Consider the following 23,623-nt stretch of genomic DNA (forward strand, 5'->3'; position numbering starts at 1 on the left):
GGAATGACTGCATCACTCAGGGGTGGGGCTTTGTAGTGTAGACCAGGGCTTACTAGTCTATACGCAAAATTCACCAACAGCATTTCTCCAAGTCTCTGCCACTCCCTGTCCAGCTGCTGGAACTGTGGAATCACCAAATCTCATAACCCAACCTCAATAGGATTTGAAACACGAAGCTGGCATTTTATGCACTAGCCAACGCGCTCTTTAGTTACTAGTCACAAAAGCTGGAAAGTATTTTAGCCACCCTATTTTTTCCACTTCAGTAACAGAACTATTGAGAATGAATCCAGAACAGGTGTGTGATGTAATGTAAAGGCTCCTGTCATGCTTCCAGCCCAGCGCCTGTGTCACGTCTCTTGATCTGTCCTGAAGGTTTTTCTTGTAATTTCCTGAAAATGAAAAATAAAAATGGAAACAAGGGTTTGAAATGTTCCACCCTGACTTGCCTGGATGATGTTAAGACCTAATAATGATTCTGTTCTCTCCAGTAATCTACTTGTGCTTGTATCACGCCGATCGCCACCGTTACCCACCCAGTACCTTTCAAGGATTTAAAAGTAACAACATTCTCTCTCTTCCTGCCCAGACTGGAGGGGGAATGGCCTATGAGTTTGGGGAGTGTGCTGTGTTTAGTGCCCATCGCTGTGGTATCTGGGCTCCTTAGAAGGCAGAAGCAGAGTCACTGGAGAGCTGCGTGCGGCTCCCATCCCCAGCGGGACCCTGTTTTCTATACCTAAAAATGATCCACGATTTGTCTAAACTCAGGAGTCAGACATCACAAGCCCAGCAGCACAGGAGGGGGCGTCCCACTGCAGAGCCCCCCTGTTCTGTGACACTGGGCAACTCCAGGTTATGGCTCCCTGCTGTGCTAGGGGCAACTAAGGTGACCAGAGGTCCCAGTTTTATAGGGACAGGCCCGATATTCAGGGCTTTGTCTTATATAGGCGCCCATCACCCCCCACTCCCTGGTATCTGGTCACCCTAGGGGCAGAAGTGCCTGGGAGCACCCAGCCCTAGGCTGAGGTTCCTCCTAAGTTTAGGGACGGAGAGAGGAGCTGCTCAGAGCCAGGTGCAGGGACGCCCTCCGGCCGCAGGGGGCAGCAGCGGCCCTTCAGCCTGGGCGTCTCCCCCGCCTGCCGCCTCTATGGGGCAGCCGGCCCGGGCTGCCGAATAAGATCTCGTTCCGGAGCTCTCGCGATCTCTTCCACGCCTCCATCATGGCGGTGAGTAGCCGCGGCCCGCAGGAGCGGGCTGGGGGAGGCTTGTTAATCCGCCGCCATCCTCCCCTGGCCGGGGCTGGCCGGGCCGGGCGCCTGCCCAGGCGGGTGGGAGAAGGGCTGTAGGTTCCTGCAGGGCCAACGTGGGGAGGTTCCGGAGTCTCCCCCGCTTGGGAGGCCTCTTCCGTGGGGCCAGGTGCCCTGAAACCTGTCCCCCCTCCTGCGGAGCCCGGGACTGACAGCCCCCTGCCATGCAGTGGGTACCCTCAGTGGTGGGGCGCCCTGCCTCAGAGCTTGGGCCTGAACCTCCCCCACCCAAATCTTGCCCCTTTGCTGGGATTGGTGCTCTTACCTGCCCTGGCCTAGGGTTAAACCCTCACGTTCCCCTTCCCGTGGGCTGTGAACTGCCCGCCCCCCCCGCCCCCATCCACAGAGCTATAGTCTGAATCCCTGGCCTCCCCTTCGCAGCCTTGCTGGGGGCTCAAGGCTGCCCCAAACCCCTCTTCTTGCCCTGCCCTGTAGCTCTCATGCCTGCTTTGAACACTGGCCCTGCAGTTAAGCTCTGTGGGGTGGTTGCATCTGTACAAATTGAATGGGAAGTGCTGGGCACTGCCTAGTACAGAATTCCCTTGCCCCCTGGATTGAGTGTGTGAGGAGCCCATATAGGGTGGAAGGGTGTCAGGAAAGCCAGGGCCACTACTCTAGCTGGGTTAGAGGGAGGCTTGTCTCTATCAGCTGTACGTATTTTTTCTCTACAGCAAGATCAGGGTGAGAAGGAGAACCCCATGCGTGAGCTGCGCATCCGCAAACTCTGTCTCAACATTTGTGTTGGGGAAAGTGGTGACAGACTCACCCGGGCAGCCAAAGTGCTGGAGCAGCTCACAGGCCAGACTCCTGTCTTCTCAAAGGGTAAGTCATTGCTTCTGTGGGGGAAACCGAATCATTTGGTGCGAAGTGCAGCAAGCGAGATCCCATCTTGTAACGGTTAGTGACACTTTTTATTAGATGTTGGGGAAACCATTTTTGGTGCCACCAAATGGAAAAAAGCAGTTTCGTCTTCTGGCTTCTGAAGGCAATGCCTTCAGACATAATTAGTGCTTCTTAAAGCTTAAGTAGTACCACTGGCTGAAGTGTGCCATCCGTAGGGTTTATCCCTCCAGGTCAGGGGAGAGGTATGTGGGGAGGGTGGTATAGAGTAGCCTGCATTATCTGTGCCTGTTATGTGAATCAAGGCCTTAAATCGCCCCTTCTACCACTGCATAAAACTCTATTAGATTTTAACTTTTACTGTTGCCCTTTCCTCCCCCTAAATGTGGTGTCAAAAACAGTGTTGGAGTTTTTTTGCTTCAGTCTTATTAAAGCAAGAAGCATGTTCCAGTCTGACTGAAAGCCATTGGAATAGCCCCTTGAGAGCAACTGACTGTGTGGGTTTGTCTCCTGCAGCTCGATATACTGTCAGATCCTTTGGAATCAGGAGAAATGAAAAGATTGCCGTTCACTGCACGGTTCGTGGGGCCAAAGCAGAGGAGATTCTGGAGAAAGGGTTGAAGGTGAGAATCTTGACTGATCTAGCTGTTCATGTGGCTTGTTAAAAGCTTGCATGAACTTGAAGTTAGTGTAAACAAAATAATCTGTGCATTTAACAGCACTTTAAAATTGATGATTTACACTGTTCCCCTGTGTGGTCATTAGTTTCTCCCTTGTCCAAAAAAAAAAAAAACCCTTAAACACACATGGGAGCAGAAAGTCACTTATCAATTTCTAGAACAATTTTTTTAAAACTTCCGGACATACTGTTAAGTGATGCTGTATCAAACTGGAATTTGAAAAAATTAGTTTTAAAAGAATAATTCAGTTGTGTGTCCCTCTAAGGGTATGTCTACATTGCAGTCAAAAGTGTGACTGCAGTACCTGTAGACATACCGGAGTTAGCTTTGTTCTAGCTATCTCAAATAGCAGTGAACCTGCAGTAGCATGGGCTGTACAAACGCACCTGCTAGAGTACGTACTGGTACTCAGGGTTCCAGGTGGGTTTGTCATCTGGACTACTATTGTTGTTCAGGCTTGCTTCGGTGTGTCTACAATTGCTGCAGTCACAACTCTGCAGTGTAGACATACCCTGAATTTGTTAGGACAGAGTTGGTGCAGGTACCTCTTCATCTTTGGAGAGCTCAGACCCTGCTCAAGGTGCAAGGTCTCAGATGGGTTCATGAAGTCTCTGTAGACAACGTTGTATCTGTCAGTATCACCTGCAATATTAGACGTTAAAAGATCTAAACTATGCATATACAGAGTAACAATACAGACATAGACATTTAGTAATGTTTCTTATGATGTAGAGTTTCTGCCGTTTTCTGTAAATTTTTGTAATCTATCATTGCAGCTTGCATGAAGTGTCCTGTGCTAACAATCCTCCTGGCTTTAAAAGTGATCAGGGTGCTTACTAAGACTCTAGGCTTCGTTAGGCACTTGTTGGCAGTTAAGATTCTTAGCTCTGTGTGTGCAATCTGGGCAGCCCTCTGTGACGCCGCCTTTGTTGGTGTGACTGCCAGATGGGTGAAGAGGCCCGAATCTGCTGGATAAGAACCCTTTAGCTCTTGCCGGGAGCTGTTTGGTTCCCAAGTGGATCCTGTCGCAGCTCAGTGGAAAAAGCAGGACTCTGTTTGGAAAGACATAGAATGTAACTGGCTCTAAATGGGTTTCAGGTGCGAGAATATGAGTTGAGGAAAAACAACTTTTCAGACACTGGGAACTTTGGCTTTGGAATCCAGGAGCACATTGATCTGGGAATTAAATACGATCCCAGCATTGGCATCTATGGCCTGGACTTCTATGTGGTATGTATGCTTTACTTCCTTGTCTCTGCCAGCTTTGTCCCAGTGCTAGAGAGGTCACCTCTGGGTGCTCCAGAATAGCAGAAAGGTGTGGGCCACTGGGAAAGTCAGAACTGTCTTAAATGTCCGTATGCTGGGGAGGAAGGTGGAAAAGTGAGGTTTTTGTAGCTCTCTGCTTACAAAGAGGACACTAAACTCCTTGGGCTCAGCCAAATCAGCCAGGACATAACTTCGTAGCCAGTAGCAGAGAATGTTTTACTCTAGGTTTCATTGAGACTAGGTGCTCTGCTTAGGTGGGTATAGCGTAGGAAGACCCACTGGCATTTAACATGAAACATGTTTGCCTAATCCTGTCTGAAGATGAGTAAAACTAACAAAGTTACTGGTGATCTAGAGATGGTGACCTTGGAGAGGAACAGCTGAGCTGAATTTTGCTTTATCTTCATGGCATCTTTGCTCTTCAGACAATGTAATAAAGAGTGTCTGGCACATCTGAAGGTGCAGCTCCCCAGGCCTCGGGATCTGTGAGAATTTAGGCAGGCTGGCTTCTAGTATCCACTAGGCTGTGTGTTTTGTATTCTAAAACTTGAGTTCACCTCTTGGCTTCATTGTTTTGCCCATGTGCTAATATATAAAGACCAGTCCTTCCCTGAGTAGGAAGTCACTCTGGTCCCTCCATGGCTGATGCACAGTGCAGAGAACAAGGCCATCACAAACCTCACCACCTTCTTCTCCAAGTGCAAAGTGCAGGTCTTTGACCTGGCCTTCTCTAACCTAAATACATATGGTTTAAATATCCATGTTGATATCAAAACAAGAAACTCCATTGCATGCTTTTCCTGTTGAGAGGATGGGGACCAGGCACATGATAGATGTTAGTCACATGGCTGAGTGTGCTACTGGAAAGCAGTTAGCTACTATTGTGATGAGCACAGTATACATTTCTGTAGTATAGAATAGCTAACTCAGGATGTGCATACTTTCCTATTTCAAAAAGTGACATTCCCCTTTTCTACAGAACAGGCACCACAAGGGTGGCAGCAGCGCCAGCATGTTCCTTTTCCACTGCTCTCCAAATATGCTTCAGCAATGACCTAGAGGGAGCACCACTTTAGCCATGTGGTTACTGCAGGAAAAACGTGAACTAAAGCATATTGGCATATTTAAAAACACCATTTTTCCTAGTTAAGATGAGTCCTTAGGGTGAGAAGGTAACTAAGTCTCCAGGGCTCATTCTTTGGTTCCTCTGCTGAGACTGTCCCAGCATAATGACTTATGGGGCTTGCTGTCCACTAAGAACTGATTTTTATCAAGTCACTTCACATAGGTTGCTGAATACCATCACAGTAGTAGCTTTTGATCTCCTTTGGGACCAGTGGCCTACAGGTACAGTTGCCATTAGAGGGTCTATTTCTTGCTTGGGTTTTAGTGCAGACAACAATACAAATGTCACTCTGATGGAGAATCTTTTCTCTCAATATGATGAGTCTTGAACTGCATCTTCAGATATTAAAAAGTGCTGTCTGTCTACTCCAGGTTCTGGGCAGGCCAGGCTTCAGCATTGCTGACAAGAAGCGCAAAACCGGCTCCATTGGAGCCAAGCACAGAATTGGGAAGGAGGAGGCCATGCGTTGGTTCCAGCAGAAGGTAAGCACTGACCTCATTTTCAAGTCAATCAAGCTATTCAGCGGCCTAGTGAGCTACCTCAAATACAGCCTGCTTGCTCTTGCTGACCCAATCTGTGATCTTCTAGTGAAAAGTGCTGACACACTGCTGAGCTGTGATGTGAGCATCTCGTTAGCATGGGATTTTGAAGAGAGCAGAAGCATCTCTGAAGTGAAGGGTTTTCACTCCTTAGCTTTCCTCCTTTTGTGGTGGAAACCTGAAGCATAAAGATCGGCGCCTGGACTGCAAGAAAGCGCCTCCGAAGCAAATCTGCTTATAAAGCATTTAAACAGGTGATTGTTAAAGGATAGTCCTAGGTGCAGGTTTCACTGCAGTGTGGTGAATTCCAGAAGTGTTCTACTGGTCTCCGTTCCCTAAGATGTTTTGCTGTATCCACAATCTGGGACCAAGATCCCCAGGTAGATAACTACAGATCTGACCGTGGGGATTGAAAATCTGCAGCAGTAGAAACACTCAAAGGAAACAGCAAATTAGATGGGCTGCAGTTGCCTCAGTCCCAATACCCTGATTCCCGTGGACTGCTGGTCCCACGTTCCAGGCTCTTACACTATCAGAGGAGCAGCTTCTGTGACTGCTGCTATGAAAGAAATATGTAGACAATGCTGGTGAGGAGGTGCCTTGTGCAGTGAATAGGATCTGTCCTGCTAGCTAGTCTGTATATAGTAGAGGAATGACGTTCACTTTTTTAATTGTTTAAAACAATTATACAAAATGGGGGTTTACGTTCAATTTCTCGCTTGCATTTCTGTGGTTGGGATAGGCCCCATGGCATGTAGACTCTGTTCTACATATTGGGTGGCCGAAGCTGAAAGTTATTTAACCCTGATTTCTAGGCCCAAGGATTCATGTAATAGTTGTGACCTGCAAAGGGGAAAACTGCTTTGTTTTTTTCCACTTGAGAAATGTGCTGCCTTTTTAGTTGAGCAGTGTTGGGTCTTCCCTGTCCTTGCTGAGGGCGTAGAACTGTTCTGCTTGATGTCTTGAATTGAGCAGGCAGGATTTCTAGTCACTGTCTAAATATTGTGGGGTCTTTCTTATTTAGCGTAACTCCTGGCAAACACTTGTGAGCAAAGCTTCATTGAGGCGTGAACTCCCAGTGCTGTTCGAGCAAACCCAGGAAATCTTTACGTGATGATTGTAAAGCAGCCTAAAGGCCTCTCGAGAGACACCTGTTGTGCTGTCTTTATCCACCATAAAGAGGCAGAAAGGCTTCCAAATCCAATTCTGTCATTGTGCAGGTCACCTTTAACTTACCCTACAACAGGGATTCTCAAACTTCATTGCACTGCAAACCCATTCTGACAACAAAAATTATTACACGATCCCAGGAGGAGGGGACCGAAGCCTGAGCCCGCCCGGGGAGGCAAAGCCCAAGCCCCACTGTCCTGTGCAAGGGGTCTAAAACTGAAGCCCAAGAGCTTCATCCCCAGGTAGAGTACCTGTAACCTGAGCCCCGCCACCCAGGGCTGAAGCCCTCGGGTTTCGACCCCAGGAAGCCTAAGCCAGCTCTGGGGTCCCCATTAAAATGGGGTCATGACCCACAGTTTGAGATCCGCTGCCCTACAACATGCTGTCCTCTAATAGATTCATTCTCACTGAGCTGTGGGCAAACAAGACCACCTACCTGGTCTACAAACTATTGGGCAAGTTTTGGGTGTCTCTTTGGCCTGAAGCATCTAGACCATGGTAGAAGCAAGTTCAGCTATTCAGTAGAGTTGTACTTTAAAGACTGCCTGTAAGCCGTGGGCGGACTCACAGGCCAGGACTGTCTAAATGAAAGCAACACTGGAATTCACTTCCATGTCCACTTTCTTACGACAGGTTTATTAATAAACATGATGAAAGGTTGATATATTTGGTAATGGAGACCTTTCCCACTTTCTGCAGCTGGAATGGAGAAGAACAAACCTCCTTTCACCATCATGTAGGTCCCATTAGCCCTTTTCTAGCTGCTCTGGAAAGACCCAGGCCTGAGCTTCCCTGACCTCTGGAATATCTGTCTGCTGCCCCTGTTAAGAGGCATGTGGCCTTCTCTGGCTACCTGTAAGGCCGTGTGCTTGCCCATTCCTAAGCATGTGTCCTGTGACTACAGCTTCCAGTTACAAGAGCTGTAACATATGCGCACTGGGATGCTCACATGTGCCCCAAGGCCCAGTGCCCTGTTACAAACCCAGTCAGATTAAATCTTTTTCTCAGTGGGGAGAGAGGACTTCCTCACCTAATTAATGCTTCAAATAATTGAAATTGAATCCCCCTTATTACCAGATCCCAAGCTTTTCACTTGGACAAAACCTCCTTCCATTGATATGTATAGTAATTTTGTGGGAGTAAGCATTTGCAGGGTCAGCCTTCTGCAATGTTCCTGCCACTAAAGCTAAGATGCAAAGAGTAAGTCATTCAAAGAGACTAGTTTTTACTTGTTGAGAGGTTGTTTTACCTCCTGGTTTGTTCTGCTGTCATGTCTGGCTTGCAAACAGAATTCTAGGCAGTCTCTTTTTTTTTTAAAGCCTTTCATTAGAAATGCATTCCTGGGAATATCTTTTTCTGCACTTAGCTTTTGTAAAAAAACCTTAATTTTCACAACCTCCGTCTTTTGGGTCAAACTGATCTGATTGACAGATCACTATTAAAGGAACACTAAAAAAAGAAAATAAGATGGAAAGTCAGGTTCCTTGTTCACTTTGCAGACTGTAAATTTGGATGATCGGAGTCTTACTGTAAGTCACATCTGTGACCTGATATAGGCGGTGACCCTAGTCTCCTCTTCGGCACAACCACAGCTCTGACTGGCCCTGATTTCTGACGCTCCCTTTTCTCTCTCTTGCAGTACGATGGCATCATCCTTCCAGGCAAATGAGCAGTTCCAGTTACCAAAAATGCTAATAAAAATTTCTAACATTTAACTTGCTGCTGTGCATTTTGTGACTGGCTCCTCACCCCTCCTCACCATAAGCTGCTGGAACTTGAAGCCGATCAAACTGGAGAGGAGAGCAGACCCCCACTGGTGCGATTGCAGTGTGCAGCAGAGATGGCCAGTCAGTGCTGTGCTCTTGGAATGGGAGTTGCTGTCCAGATGGTAGAACCACACGGTGTGACTGAAGAGAACTTCACTCCATTTCTGTGCTGGCCAAGGGGGGAAGCTACGGATAAAATTTAAAACCTAGTTCCATGGGCAGAGGATGGGAAAGCAGAACTAGAGCAAGATTTGTGAAGCATTTAGGGACTGAGCTATAGCTCTAAGTAGGGAGAAAATAAAATCTAACCTCCATGATCTGATCCTAAAAGGCCTCCTAGCATGTGGTGTTGAGGTTAGTGCCACTTGGGAACTTAAGAGGGACTCTCCACCATTGGCTGAAACCATGGATAGTTTCTCTGCTTTTGGAGCAAAACATCCATTTCAGTCCAAAGGCAAGAGCACAAGTGGTGAGGACTAAAGGTGGCTGAGGCTTGATGACTAAACAACTATAATATATTTGTAACTGGGACTCTCATTAGAGGAGCTAGTACGTCCCCTATCAAGTGCTTATAAGCCCTGCAAAAGTGGTGACTTAAGAGCTTGCTCTCTCTTGAGCTGCTGGCTAACTCTTCTAGTGCACTCAGTTGAGAACCAGCATCCAGTGCTGTTAGTTACCAGCAGAGGGTGCAGAAGATCCAGACAAAGAAACAGCTGGTGCTTATTTCAGCTCGTCTGAGAATCCAGCATCCCTCACCTTAGCTCACCTGGTGCACAGTTGCTGGAATAGAATCTGGGAGTTCTGCGTTGTACTCCTGAACCAGGTACCCTTTTTTTGGTATTCTGACTCAGTCCCCTGACACGTTTTTCTATATGCCTGGCAATAGAACGATTACTATTACATGGGCTTTAAAGGGGAGTACAGATATTTAGGAGGAAAGAATTCTGTGTCTCAAATAGGTGTTTTAGCCAGCTTTTTTCCTTCTCTCCAGCATACTGGGAATATAACAGCCTCACAGTACCCTAGTCCATGTAACAGACAAGTTACTCCTTGGGGTGTTCATCTTTTATTCTATTTCATAGATAGCAGCACTCCCTTAAAGGGCTAGCCAGGGTTTAGGAGTGTAATGTGGTTCATTAAACATGGTTTCAGCCTGGCTGAACAAACAAGACCAAACTTAGAATGGTTGGCGCAGAGACATGTTTGCTGGCCACCCCACAGGTAGTATGGTTGTATAGACAGGACCCAGGACTCGGCTAGTCTACACTGAAAATGTACATTGGAATATCTGTCTCAAGGGTGTGAAAAATCTACACCCCAAGAAACGGTTACCCTGACCTAACCCTCCATGTAAACCGCGCTCGGTTGATGCAAGAATTCTTCTGTCGACCTAGCTACTGTCTCTCAGGAAGGTGGATTAACTACAGTGATGGGAGAAGCCCTTCTGTCACTGTAGCAAGTGTCTACACTGAAGCACTGCAGCTGTTCTGCTGTAGCATTTTAAGTACAGACTCGGGGCTTGGCTACAGTGGCACAGCAGCGGCGCTTCAGTGTAGACACAACCTAGGCTGAGGGGACAGATTCGCTGTCGGCGGAAGTAATCCACTTCCCTGAGAGGCAGTAGCTAGGTCTACAGGACGATCCACGTCATAGACCGGGGCCAGGAAATAAGCATCAATCTCGTCTCAGTGCTGCTGCACGTCACACCTTAATGACTGTTCCAGTTCCCCACTTGCACCCCACTATGGGCAGGGGGTCTCTCTCCAGCTTACGGCTCTTCTAATTGTATTGCAACTCTCTGGTAGGCAGCATGGCTTAATGGACTATGGGGTTATTGCAGTTCTAGTGGGGGGTGAATTCCATGCTTTTAACTGAAATGTGACAGCTCTACCAGGGAGTTAGCACAGTACAGCCCTTTAAACCACACCTTGCCCCCTCATTCCCAAACACCTTCACAATATGCAGACCCTTTCATCCAATAATGCAAACATGTAGTCCATTAAATTCTCCCCCGTGCCATTGTCCTGCCCAACGGTTTCTTCCTTTAGATTTTTAAGAATTTTCCATATTCCAGGTTCTCTGCTGTTGTGTTAACAGTGGGAGCAGTGGCTGAGGCCAGGTGTAGGTTGAGGGTAAACAACCCTCGCCTACTGCCTGTGACTATAACTTGCCCTGCATGAATATTATTGAGACTGGACTTCCTGGTTAAGGTTTGTGTAGGTACTTGCCCCTGGTGCAGTGATGAGGAGGGAAAGTGTTTGTATCCTTGTAATTACAGGTGTGTTTACATCTAATTATCTGGTGCCCTAGCAACTCACTTCCCTTGACACTATTGAAGATAAATACATTTTCTCTGATTTAACAGGTACATGTCTCAGGTGACAGTGTTCTTTCTTAGCCTTATTTCTTTCTTCTGGCTAACGTAAAAGGGTGTAACTACTGTAATTTTTATGAGTGTCTCATCATTTTTACTGGTTTCAGAGTAACAGCCGTGTTAGTCTGTATTCGCAAAAAGAAAAGGAGTACTTGTGGCACCTTAGAGACTAACCAATTTATTTGAGCATAAGCTTTCATGAGCTACAGCTCACTTCATCGGATGCATACTGTGGAAAATACAGAAGATGTTTTTATACACACAAACCATGAAAAAATGGGTGTTTATCACTACAAAAGGTTTTCTCTCCCCCCCCTCCCCCCACTTTCCTGCTGGTAATAGCTTATCTAAAGTGATCACTCTCCTTACAATGTCTATGATAATCAAGGTGGGCCATTTCCAGCACAAATCCAGGGTTTAACAAGAACGTCTGAGGAACAGTGGGGGGGGGAAGGAATAAGCAAGGGGAAATAGGTTACTTTTTATAATGACTCAACCATTCCCAGTCTCTCTTCAAGCCTAAATTAATTGTATCCAATTTGCAAATTAATTCCAATTCAGCAGTCTCTTGTTGGAGTCTGTTTTCGAATTTTTTTTGTTGAAGGATAGTCACTTTGAGATCAGAAATCGAGTGACCAGAGAGATTGAAGTGTTCTCCGACTGGTTTTTGAATGTTATAATTCTTGACATCTGATTTGTGTCCATTTATTCTTTTACGTAGCGACTGTCCAGTTTGCCCAATGTACATGGCAGAGGGGCATTGCTGGCACATGATGGCATATATCACATTGGTGGATGTGCAGGTGAACGAGCCTTTGATAGTGTGGCTGATGTTATTAGGCCCTGTGATGGTGTCCCCTGAATAGATATGTGGGCACAGTATCCCTGTAATAGGATCTCTGTAAGTGACTCCAGTTTATTTGTATGTTTTCTTGTTTGTTTTACCCAGCTCTGGTACAGTCTATACTGCAACCAGATTGGTGATCAAAATCCTCCTTTCCTCCCTGGTTGCTTCAGCGCCTCATGTCCTGCTTAGCAGCTGTGGTTAAAGTTACGGGCATTCATAGGCACCTTGACACGCAGCCTGAAATGTAGACAGTCCATCAAACACTTCCCTAGAGCTCAAACCTTGCCTTGATAGAATAAGGAGATTTGAGGAGACCGTGGAAGGACTCCAAACTGAAATGACAGTTGGTGCAGTGGCATTCTAACCTTAACTCTGACCCATACAAAGCAAAAAAAAACCATCCTAAAAATGACAGGTTGAAAGAAAGGGAGGAAACCCTATTTACCTTTTAGCTGTGTTAAGGGGTGACATTAGATGCAGCACTGGTCCAGCAGGGCTGCTTGCTAGGAGGAGAGGGGTGGCAATTTGCATTTCTATGGCACCTTCCAGCTGAAGATCTCCAAGTGCTTTATGGGGGAGGGTTGTTCTTTCCATGATCCCCCTTTTACCGAAGGGGAAACAGGAGGAGGAGAGTGAAGTGACTAGCCCAAAGTCACACAGTAAGTCCCAATAGCAGTTACATTTCCTGACTGCCAGCTGTAACCACTGAACCACCTTGTCTCTCTGTTACATCTTGCAGCATGAAGGAATTAAACCATTGTCTAGAGCTAAAAGGTGCCTTGTTTGGGGGTCTCAGGCAGATCCGAAATGCCACTACCTAAAGAATTAGGTGTCTTCCCTTATCCATAATGTTGGGAATAAATCTGGTTAAAAAATGACCAGATTTGGGAAACTTCTCTTCTGAACATCAGACTGGCTGCAGTGTTCCCAGGAAACCTGAACTCTAGTTGAAGCTGGTGAAGGGCGGTGGGACTTTGCCTGCCCTGTGTTGAGTCACATATTCTGATCATTACCTGATACCGTCAGCAGGATCTGGATGCGCTGACCCATTGTCAGATCTCACTGGCTTCCCTGATTAGATGGGAGACAAAACCAGGCTGAGAATGGAAAGAATCTAGCAACCCTGGCGGTATGCATAAGGATGAGCAGAGACCATGCTAAAGCTGAGCATGTCTTCACGGATTCTTAGCTTTGAAGTGCTTCTTCCCAGTGGCGGGCAGTGTCATTTTCCCCATGGTGTAAGGGGGCTAGTGACCTGCCTAAGGCCATAGAGGGCTTTCGTTTCACAGCTGGAATAAGAATTCAGGCATTTCTAGCTCCCAGGGCCCTGTGCTAACCATTAGACTGTGTGTCAAAGATCGCCAAACACTGCTCTAACCGCTAGATCGTGCCGCTCCGCGGTCTCCCCGACTGCTGTGAAACGAGCCATTGCTTAGTTCCCAGGTCTCTTGGTGTGTTCCGATCTCAGCTGCCCTGCAATCTGAGGCAAGGTTTGAGCTCTGTCTGTGTCCCCAGCTGCAGGCGGAAATGCTAGCCCCTGGCTCCTCCATTAAATGCTGACCGCTGCCGATGCCGCTGAGCTAGTCCTGGATCCCTTGCTTCTTGGGTGCGGGAGGGTGATGGTGCAGCAGGACACGCCCACGGTGGCCTCAGGGAGATCCTCCTCCTCTGCCCATTCATTCAGATCGGGGTTGTAGCTCTGCACACACTTCTGGTATTTCTTCCCACTCTCATTCCAGCCTCCCACGAGGCAGATGCGCCCGTCAAGGATTGTTACCCCGGCCGTGCTGACCCCAGTGGGCACGGGTGCCACATAGCTCCACTGGCCTGTGTCGGGATTGTAGCACTCCACAGGGATCACATCCACCCGCTCACCTCGAGGGCCCAGCTGGCTGCCCCCTAGGACGTACGCACGATCAGCCCAGGTGGCAGCGCAGTGCCAGCCCCTGGGGGTGCTGAGCCCAGCCCGGTCTCTCCAGGTGTCTGTGCTGGGCTCGTAGCTGCACACGGTGCGCGAGTAACAGTTGTTGATGTAGCCCCCGGTGACTAGGATCTTGCCGTCGATGACCGTGCTGGCATGGCAGCAGCGAGGGATCTCCATGCCGGCCTTGCTCTGCCAGCTATCGGTGGAAGGGATGTAACAGTCGATGGAGGCCAGGACCCGCTCTGCGTTGCGCCCACCGATGGCGTAGAGGAGACCGTTGTAGGCGCTCAGACTGAAGTGAGTCCTCTTGTGCAGCATGCTGGCCAGGTGCAGCCAGGTGTTGAAGCGAGCATCATACCTGCGGAGAGAAGGAAGAGCGATCACCTAGCCTCTGATCCCATGCTGCGGAGGGCTGCTCTGAACCCACCCTGGGGACATATGATCTCTCCCTTCTACCCCTGCTTGACAACGACAAGTTACTGATCTTCATGCATCTCTCAAGCCACAGATCCTACATCACACCTCTGATCTTTCCCTTGTGCCCCCTGCAGCGCAAAGCTGAGCACATGCTGCAAGGCAAACTGCTGCCGTGCAAACCTGAGCACTGGCAGGCAGATGGCATTGCAGTTACTGTACCCAGAAAACAATCCAAGGGAAAGTCTGGCAAGGCCAAAACAGCTGAATAAGATACGGGATAGAAATAGAAAGGAGGAGACCTGACGGGTGAAATCTTGAGGCCTTTCTCAGCTGCAGGAAAAATACATGGTGCAGGGGCCGTCCCATGTTTTATTAACTTTTGAATGAATTCAGTGGTTGTGAATGGCCTGGGCCAGGCAGGCTCTGAACATGCTGCTTGCCCTGCGATGTATCCCCTGTGTATTCCTGACCTAGGCTAGCCTGCCCTCCCAATCCTGAGCCCCAGAAGCTTCTAGCACGGTATCTTGACCGATAAGAAGCACTTCCAAGTCCATCCTTAGACCTATTCTATTCTAGAGGGGTTCTTCTGTCCTCATCCCAGTAGTATTTGAAAGCCTGCTAGTAGGGCATGAAGACATGCTTGACATATGTCCTATGAGGGGGTTCTTTCTCACATTCTCTCCCTAGCAGAGGCTAGCAACTGTTCCTAACTCTGTGATGATTTTGTGATCTGGAGACAATGTCTCAGAGGGATTAGACTGAGACCAATAAACTCATGTCAGGAAGGCAAACTTGAACACAGATTTCTGGGAGGCAAAATGCTATTCATTAACTGTGCTGGTTTTCCTTTGTAGCATCCATGTTCTTTATTCTGAACCCTGGGTGCAAGCCCAACCCCAACTGTGTGTCTCGATTTCCAACAACTTTCTCCATTTGGTGTTGCCAGGGTTACGTTTCTCCTCTGTTAATAATAATCCCCACACAGTCCCATGACATGTTTCATAAGAACTTTCCAAAAACCCAAACCCTCCACTTAAACTATGCGACAAAGAAGAAAGAAAGAAGACAAACAATAGAAATTATACAGAGGGTGAATTTAATTTTTTTAAACTAATTCTTCCAAACTGGGAATCAGCTAAAGAATGGAAACTGACAATTTATATATAGATTTGAGCAATCTCCAGCCAGAATAGAAAAGATAAGCTTGAAGAGCCACAAAAAAGCAGAGAAATTACATGAAAGCTGCTCTTGCTTTCTGGATCTGTATCATTAACTGTCTGACTAAATAACGGACGTTCTTATTATTTATTTGTATTATGGTAGAGCCTGGAAGCTTCAACTGAGATCAGGACCGCAGTTGTGCTAGGAGCTATACATACACATAGTAAGAGACATTCTCTGTACCACAGAGCTTACAATCTAAGTAGGTAAGACAGACAAGGGGTGGGAGAAAACACAGAGGCAATCTGACTCGGCCAAGTCACACAGCAGATAAATGGCAGAGCTGGGGATAGATTGCAAGTCTTTTTCGCCCACTCCAGTGCCCACTCTGCTGGTCTACACTGCTTCTCTGATGGGATAGTCCTTAATGTAGCAATATTTCACTCTTTGTGCTCCTGGAGCTATGTGTGTATAATAGATATTTCTGATTGGGTTAGCCTGTATTTTCCTCCTGCTCATTTACCCTTGTGAAAAATATCCTCAGAAAAAATGATGATAGAATTTACTGTTGCTTAATGCGTGTAATCCTATCTGTCCCTAAAGGCTGGGCCCAAAGATTATAACAACCTACTACTCATGCGCAGCAAAAGGAGTTCTCCTTTAGCTTATGTGATAGAGGCCGGCATTTGAGATCTCAGGTTCAAACCCCATTGATGATTGTGATGGGTATGTATGCAGCCACAGGTTTGTAAACTGAGTACTTATTTTTTTAGATGCACTCTCATGGGAACTGTCTTGCCTTGAGGAAATTTTGTGTTACCTGCACAGACTGTTGACTGCATGCTTAGCCTGGTTCCTAGCATCGTTTTGATCTTCCCCTCCTGCCACATAGAGGAACCCATCCATCACAATGACGCACTGGTTGAAACTTTTTGCTGGCATCTCAGCCATCTTGTTCCAGTTTCCATCCAGGTCCCTGTAGCTGATCTCTCTGCTAAGAGCTTTCTCGGTCAAAGCTGGACAGCCACCAACTGTGACTAGCACCCTTTGGCCTCCACGGATTTTGGTTCTTCTCGACTGAAGAGTATTTTGCTGGTAAGGGAGCAGATGGTAATTCATAGCCTCCACCAGCAGCCTGTGGCACTCAGGATCTTGCATCATCCGTGGTACTGGTTGCACATGGTTGACCAAATCAGGAGCTGATATGGTGCCAAATCTAATGTTGCTCAGGAGGTTGGCAGCATATGTGACTCGCTTAGGGTCAAACTCAAGCCATCTCATGGCAATCTGGAAGGCGATGACCTCATTTGGGATATGCAGACCATCATCAATCAGCAGCTCGTTCAGCTGGTCAAAGGTGAGTTTCATGAACTGCTCAGTCTCAGAGAACTCCAGGAAGTTTTCCTGGATGAACTTTTGGGTGGCGTCCTTGGTCTGACTGAGATTGTACGTCTCCGAGATGTTGGCGATATACATGCAGTTCTCTACGTTTAGCTCCTGAATGAGGAAGTCACTGCATATGTTGAACAGAGCATGTATCTGTAGGCGGCTGGCAGTTGAGATGGTGCTGCCAATGGTGTATAGGGAGAGATTCAGCTTACCAGTGTAGGCGTAAGTGATAATGGCGGTCAAGCCCAGAGGTGAGACATCGTTGAGTTCTACTCGTGGCAGGTTGGGATCTCTCTTCAGCAGGCTGTGGAAATACTCGCTGCATGAAGCCATGACGAGCTTATGGACATCGAAGGACTTGGTTTTGGTGGCAATGGTGAGGTCACAGAGGAACCGCTCTTGGCGCATTTGACTCATCTCCTCCAGGAGGCTGCCTCCATGACTGGGGTTCTTGACCTCTGTGGCAGTGCAGCGGAAGCCATTGGAAACATTTTCATACAGACCGTTCAAGTGGTTGAGGTGATCGATATCCAGCAACGTGTCCTCCACCACCACGTGGGCTGGGGGACCCTCGCCCTTGTCCACTTTGTTCTTCTTGGGATTTTTCTTCTTGGGTGCCATCTCAGTGGAGGTTGGCGTCAGATGGTGATCTACAGAGACAGGAAAAGTTAGAAGACACTGTAGCAAGAAGTACTGTAGATGTAGAAGTACTGTAGATATCGCTAAGTAATGGCTATAGTACAGGAATAGGCAAGGGTTGGAGCTGGTCAGAAATTTTTGTCAGAACAATTTTTCATCGGAAAATTCCATTTTGGCAAAACTTTTTTTTCTTCCCCCAAATCATATAGATTTTGACAAAAAATTTGTAATGAAAACAATTGAGGGAAAAATTGAAAACCGTTTGTTTTGAAATGTTCAGAATGAAAAGATTTGATGTTTCAGTTCAAAATGATGTTTTTGTTTAGACATTCACTTTATTTTACATAAAAGAAATTTTAAAAAATCTTTTAAAAGAGTTGAAATTTAAACGAAATGTTTAGATTGACCCAAAACAAAACAAAAATTGGGAATTTTCTTTCATGAAACATTTCAAAATCTCAACATTTTGGGCGGGGCGTAAAATCCATTTTGCGATCAGCTCTAGTGAAGGCACATGGGGCCTGATCCAAAGCTCTTGAAGTCAGTGGAAAAACTCTCTTTGGATAAGGGAGCAGAATGGAAACCTCTCCCCAGCTTTTGATCTACCTCTAGTGGAGTGAGGCCTGAGGCTGGGAGTCAGGAGTCCAGGGCTCCACTCCCAACTCTGCCACTGACTTCCTGATCTCAGGCAAGTCACTTAGGCCTATATCTTCAACTAATTTTGAGTGCCTCAGGTTTTGGGAGCCTAACTTGAAACATCAAGGCCCAAATGTTCAAAATGGCCAGTAATTTTGAATGCCCAGCCTTGGACACATTGGGCTTGATTTTGAGAGGTGCTGAGCACCCACAGCTTGCGGTAGAGTTGTGGGTCCTCAGCACCAATTGAAATTACTTCCAAGGTGTCTCCATCCGGACACCCAAAATCAATGGCCACTTTTGAAAACTAAGGCCTTATCCCCCTGTTCCTCCATGTCTCCCTTTACAAAATAGGGTAATACTATTTAAGTACCTCACAGGGCTGTTGAGAAACTTAATAAATATTTCTAACCCCTGTGAATGCTTTGGGTAGAAGATGCTACAGCAGAGAAGTGCATAGTCTCAGTAGCCGAGGCCTTTAAAGGTATTTAGACACCTAACCCCCATTGATTTCAGTGGGATTTAGGACATAAATAGCTTTGAGGATTTGGATCTTTATTCCTGTTCTAAATTAAATGCTGGGATAGACCTTAAACACACCCTGTGGACACCAAAGGAACATTTGGAAGCCACTTTTATTCAGCGTTAGTAGTCATGAATTGGCCATCTACAGTAGAAAAACAGTGGTGTTGAGGGACTAGGTTATAACAGGGAGTGGTTTTGAGAAGACCAGCCTGCTACCACCCATTTCCTTGACGTGGTAATTTTTAGAATGTTGGCCAAAGCAAAACCAACGAAAAAACCCCCAAACCCTGTGAATTATTCCCAGGCAAAATGTAACTTGCACACCCGTTAGAGACACTGCAGTACCATGGCTATTTCTGTCCACCTCCTACTTAGTAAGCAGAGAGAGACCCATATGCTTGGGTTACAGATGTGTTATAGGCCAGAAATAGCTTTAGGGTCTATGTCTCACACATACCTCAGGGCTGTTTATTACACTTAGACATAAGATCAGGTTTCTGGAAGGTTGAGCAATCGGGTTATATTTAGAACTGGGGAGGTGGGGGCTAAATATCGTTCCAGACAGTTAGGGATGCAACTCACATTTAGCCCAAAACCAGAGAGGGAAAAGTTTAGTGAAAGCCTCTGCTTAGGAAGATAACATGGAACTGTGACAGGGTGTTATCACTGCGTCCCCTAACCTGCTGCTGTCCTGTGCCAACCACCAGCTCAGGAGGAGTTGACCAGTGTGAGGCAGATGGAGCTTTCTGACTGTTCTCGTGCCTGACTGCATGTTCCCTTTAGGACATACGTAGAGGCGAGTCAGGAAGCAGGGGAAAGGTGCTGTGTGCCTAGTTCATGAATCCCTGGCGTGGTAATGCTGGGAACCGGGGCAGGGGGCTGCAGGGATGGGTATGCCTCTGTAAGGTGAACAGAGGAAAGTGATTTCCATGGTGCTTAAATCTAATCAAATCTGGGTTTAAAAGAGTTCAGCCATTTAAGTGATCCTGCTGCAAAACTATAATCAGAAAAATAACGGTAGTGTGGGCTTCTTCCACTGCTGTGTCCATGTGAATAGAGAATCCAGTCAGGCTCTGCTACTCACCTGCTTCTTTCAATCCAAACCCAAAGGGTGAAATCCTGGCTCCATGGAAGTCAACGGGAGTTTTGCATTGACTTCATTGGGATTAGTCCCAAGGTAATTAGCATTTTCATTCACCTCTAAGTTCTAAGAGTTTGACCCCAGCTGACATTCTTGTTTCATTTTGATACTGTTGAAATGTTTCAATAAGGTAAAAACATTTAGTTTCCACTTTATCATTTCAATTCATCTGACTTTTAGTAAAAATTAATGTTAATATTATATCATTTTTATATATAGTCTATTTAATCATATACATAATAGTTACATTCTATTATAATGTTTCAACTTTATCTAAATAAAACAGTTTTACTTCTCAAAACAAAATGTTTTGATGGTTCCAAATGGAAATTTTTCAGAATTTCTGTTCCACAGGAACTGTTGACATTTCAGCTTTTCGTTCTGATTCAGAATGAAAACTCATTTCAAAATGTTGGAACTTCCCATGGAACAAAAGTCCGTTTTCTAACCAACTTTACTCAGCTCCTTACAGCATCAGTCCCTTTGCCCCTATGGTACAGGGAAGGTCTGCCTCTCTGCTGCATAAACAAAGGACAGAGCATCCAGATTTCATTTGGAGTTAACTTGAATTTCCTGCCTCTTGTATTTTGAGTCTCGAGTTCAGCATGACTAACACCCAGCTTGGAGTCTGTAGCTATTATGACATGCAGCTGGTGTAAAATGGTGTAATCCAGTGGAATAAATGTAGCTATGCTGATTTACAGCAGCTGAGGATCTGTCCCTATCATTTCAGCTTCCTTGTGGTAAAGGAGCTTTGTAGAGTGTTTCTGGTTTTAAGGGTGCTGTTCCATAGTAGCGGCTAAATTCCAAGTGGCATCATGCAAGACACTCCTAAGGTGAGAGTTCTTAATAATAACAATATTAAAAAAAGTCCTTCCTGGATATTTTGTATCTCTGGGTCTGTCTTTTACACTGTAAATTCTTTGGGCCAGGGACTGCCTTCACTTTTGACTTTTATACAGGGACAAGCACATTATCTGCACTAACAAATCATCATTGATTTGAAACTGGACGCTAGAGGTTAACCCTGTGAAGGGCCTGGCCTGGATCAACACTGCTGCACTGCATGACAGGATGGGAGCATTGCATGAAGAGGTCCCTATGGAGGCTGGAGCCTGGATCTATGCATCCATCGCAAACCCACCTAGATGACCGGCAGGCCACAGCAGCATGATATTTGCACATTTTCCTGGCCCTCATTTTAAACTCAGACACCTGGAGGAAGAGCTGGTCTCACTGGACTCCAAGGGCCAGATTTTCCAAAGAGCTCAGCATCCAACAGGCTCTTTGGAAAATCGAGCACCAGAAGTCTTGCTAATCCCTTGTGTGTATAGTATGAGTATTGCTTGCTTGCGCTCTCTCGCGCGCTCTCTCTCAGTGATTATTCTCCTTTGGACTCTCTGGTAGCTAAATAAATAAATAACTGGATACATAGATGACTGCACCCCATATGTTGGTATATTAACTTGCATTTCATCCCTGGTAACTCCTTTGACTTCATTGAGTTTTGATCTATTTTTCATATATATCTGTTGCATTTTATTTAAATGAGCAGGAGAATGAGCTTTACCAGCTGTGGTAACTGATTTCTGGTTTCTGTCATTCTATAATCTCCCATGTCTCAGGATATCTCTAACAAAGCGCTTCATTGACATATCTGCTTTGGTGTCTCAGGGCTTGTCTACACGGCGAAGTTATTCCAGAACAAGTTAGGGTGTGAATTTAAAGCACCATAACTATTCCAGAATAAGAGTGTTCACACAGTGAGTTATTCCAGAACAGTTATTTGAGAAAAGCTATGCCAATCTGGACAACCCTTGGTCCCAGAGTCCAAAACTCTCAAGACCTAACCTGTGTCCTGACAGGATATTTCTGAGTTACATTAAACTTTATACAGATAAAGGGAAGCTGGGATTTTCAAAGGACCCTGAAAGAGTTTGGGGAGCAGCTTCTACTAAATTTCAGCAAGGTGGGGCCCCTCACTCCCTTGTCTTTGAAAAATCCTAGTTTACAAGTCTGGGTTAATGTTGCTCAAATGTCCAACTGCAAAAGGGAAAAGCCACCTTTTTAAAATACAGTTAGTTCAGAACAGGACAGTTTTGCTGTTTCTGGTCAGATTATTACTAAGATTATTTTAAAAGGAATATTTTTCATACAGACTAATCCCTGGCTACGTGCAGTTCAAATGGCCTGATTAGATTTAAAAGGGCACAGATAGAAAATGACGGAAGGATATTTTAGTTTATTTTTAAATCAGTTATCCCTCCCCCCAAAATTTTGCTAACATAATCTCTGTACCAATATAAGGAGCTGACTAAGAGCATTACCAGGTTAACAGCAAAGATTCACCTGTAGTTGGTTAATTATACTCTTCCTCCCCCTTAGGTATTTTGTTTGGATTATTTTCCTTGGTGTCTGATCAAATTGCCTGTGTCACTGTCAATTAGTATTAATACCACCGAGCATTGTGTTTCAACATGGTATAACAACACAAAACTATGTGATTTACAAAATAAACATACAACTTTCCTGGCAAACTATTTGGAAGCCAAAACTCCAGGTTTAATTTAAATGCCAATAGATTGTTTTGCCCCACTTTTTAATCCTGCGCCCCACCCCCAGGGACACATTCCCTGTGCTATTCTTTGCCATCTACAGTCAAATTAAACATTTCAAATGACCCACAGAAGAAAATCTCTCTGTAAATATTGAACTTGAAAGGGCAAATATTGGCTTTCCGGATCCATTCAGACGAAGCTCTCTCTGCTCCTTACCTTGGTGGTAAAATGGGTTAGTCCAATGGGGACTGTGACCAGGGCAGAGGCTCTGTGCTCTGCACATCAAGAGACATCGAGAGACCCTCAAACTTTCCAAATGAAACATCCTACCCACCCCTCCCCCAACCCTGCTAGGCCAGCTGACTGTTCTTATCACATCAGCATTTACAGCAGCCTTCTGGTGGTGACGCAGTGACAGTTGTCCTCAGCACAGGCCTGAGAGACCTGAAAAGGGCTAGAGTCAGGAAGAGAGTGAGCTCAGTTCCAGCCAAATTCAGCATGACAGTGGCTGCCAGAATCTAGAGGTAGCAAATAAACTGGATGTGCTTCCAAAAACTTCAGATTGTTCTCTAATCTGCCACCGACCACGAGTGAAAGTGAGTGGCGGTGACTCCAAAAGGGACCGATCAAGGACAGAGGCCATTTGAGGACAGGGGGAGGGGGAGGACAGCCCATCAGTGGAGCGCCTCTGATTTACACCATCTGTGAATCTGGCCCAATAATCTCACAGACGGACTAGCAGGAAAGGAATATACAAATCACAGTTTGCGTCAGGATGGTGGACATGAACTGTGACTTTGACAGTCAACATTATTATTAATTATTATTGATAATAACAGTATCTAGGAGCCCCAGCCATGAACCAGGATGCCATTGTATACAGTGCAAACACAGACCAAAAAGACAGCCCCTGAGCCAGAGAGGTTACAAATCTAATTAAAATTGGCTTTTGGCAACTATTAAAAATCTGCTTTTCACATGTGTTCGCACCAGCCATATTTGGATGCTTGGATGCTTAAAACAAACTGGAAAAGAGGCTGAGATTTGTTTCCAGATTCAAGCAGAGATTTCACAGACCATGTTTACGCCATTTTCTTAGCTCTATGGAGGAGTATTTTGTCTGTTCGCATTTTTCATGTCCCTTTGAAGCCCAGGCAGTTCTAGAGTGAAATTCAGCTCTGTGGTTCAGGCATGAGGCCTATGTACCACTAAAATCCTACGTAAGCCCTGTTTTGAGACTTCACGTGGGACTTATGCCTAGGCATTGTGCTGGCCCTTTGCAAAGGAGTGAATCTGACCCCCTTAATGAATGAGGTAA

The 23,623-nt window shown here is 46.0% G+C and overlaps 2 protein-coding genes across 3 annotated transcripts; one reads left to right on the forward strand and one right to left on the reverse strand.

Annotated features, from left to right (window-relative positions):
- Nucleotides 1-1,117: 1,117 nt before the first annotated feature.
- RPL11 (ribosomal protein L11) lies at nt 1,118-8,643 on the forward strand. 2 transcript variants are annotated; one of them, XM_074934270.1, is made up of 6 exons: nt 1,118-1,226; nt 1,979-2,129; nt 2,664-2,770; nt 3,926-4,057; nt 5,591-5,701; nt 8,568-8,643. In XM_074934270.1, the coding sequence occupies exons 1-6, from the start codon at nt 1,221-1,223 to the stop codon at nt 8,595-8,597; spliced, it is 537 nt and encodes a 178-aa protein (XP_074790371.1). In that variant the 5' UTR covers nt 1,118-1,220; the 3' UTR covers nt 8,598-8,643. The 2 variants fall into 2 exon arrangements, with proteins under 2 accessions (XP_074790371.1, XP_074790372.1); XM_074934271.1 differs by lacking the exon at nt 8,568-8,643 and adding an exon at nt 5,808-5,826.
- Nucleotides 8,644-11,428: 2,785 nt separating this feature from the next.
- On the reverse strand, nt 11,429-22,663 carry LOC141974495 (kelch-like protein 31). The gene is made up of 3 exons (XM_074934269.1): nt 22,522-22,663; nt 16,238-17,456; nt 11,429-14,197 (listed from the first exon to the last, which is right to left on the reverse strand). Exons 1-3 carry the CDS (start codon nt 22,628-22,630, stop codon nt 13,465-13,467), a joined length of 2,061 nt encoding a protein of 686 aa, XP_074790370.1. The 5' UTR covers nt 22,631-22,663; the 3' UTR covers nt 11,429-13,464.
- Between the last annotated feature and the right edge of the window lie 960 nt (nt 22,664-23,623).

The sequence above is a fragment of the Natator depressus genome, chromosome 19, assembly GCF_965152275.1.
Source record: "Natator depressus isolate rNatDep1 chromosome 19, rNatDep2.hap1, whole genome shotgun sequence".
NCBI classification, from domain to species: Eukaryota; Metazoa; Chordata; order Testudines; family Cheloniidae; genus Natator; species Natator depressus.

Excerpts from the sequence above, each read along its gene's own strand:
- RPL11 (XM_074934270.1), top strand. Across the intron at positions 4,058-5,590 it reads ATGGCCTGGACTTCTATGTG|GTTCTGGGCAGGCCAGGCTT; the intron begins GTATGTATGCTT and ends TGTCTACTCCAG. Across the intron at positions 5,702-8,567 it reads TGCGTTGGTTCCAGCAGAAG|TACGATGGCATCATCCTTCC; the intron begins GTAAGCACTGAC and ends TCTCTCTTGCAG.
- LOC141974495 (XM_074934269.1), bottom strand. The coding sequence starts at position 22,630 with ATGTTTCATTTGGAAAGTTTGAGGGTCTCTCGATGTCTCTTGATGTGC. Across the intron at positions 17,457-22,521 it reads TAACCCATTTTACCACCAAG|ATCACCATCTGACGCCAACC; the intron begins GTAAGGAGCAGA and ends CTGTCTCTGTAG. Across the intron at positions 14,198-16,237 it reads GCAGTCAACAGTCTGTGCAG|GTATGATGCTCGCTTCAACA; the intron begins GTAACACAAAAT and ends TTCTCTCCGCAG.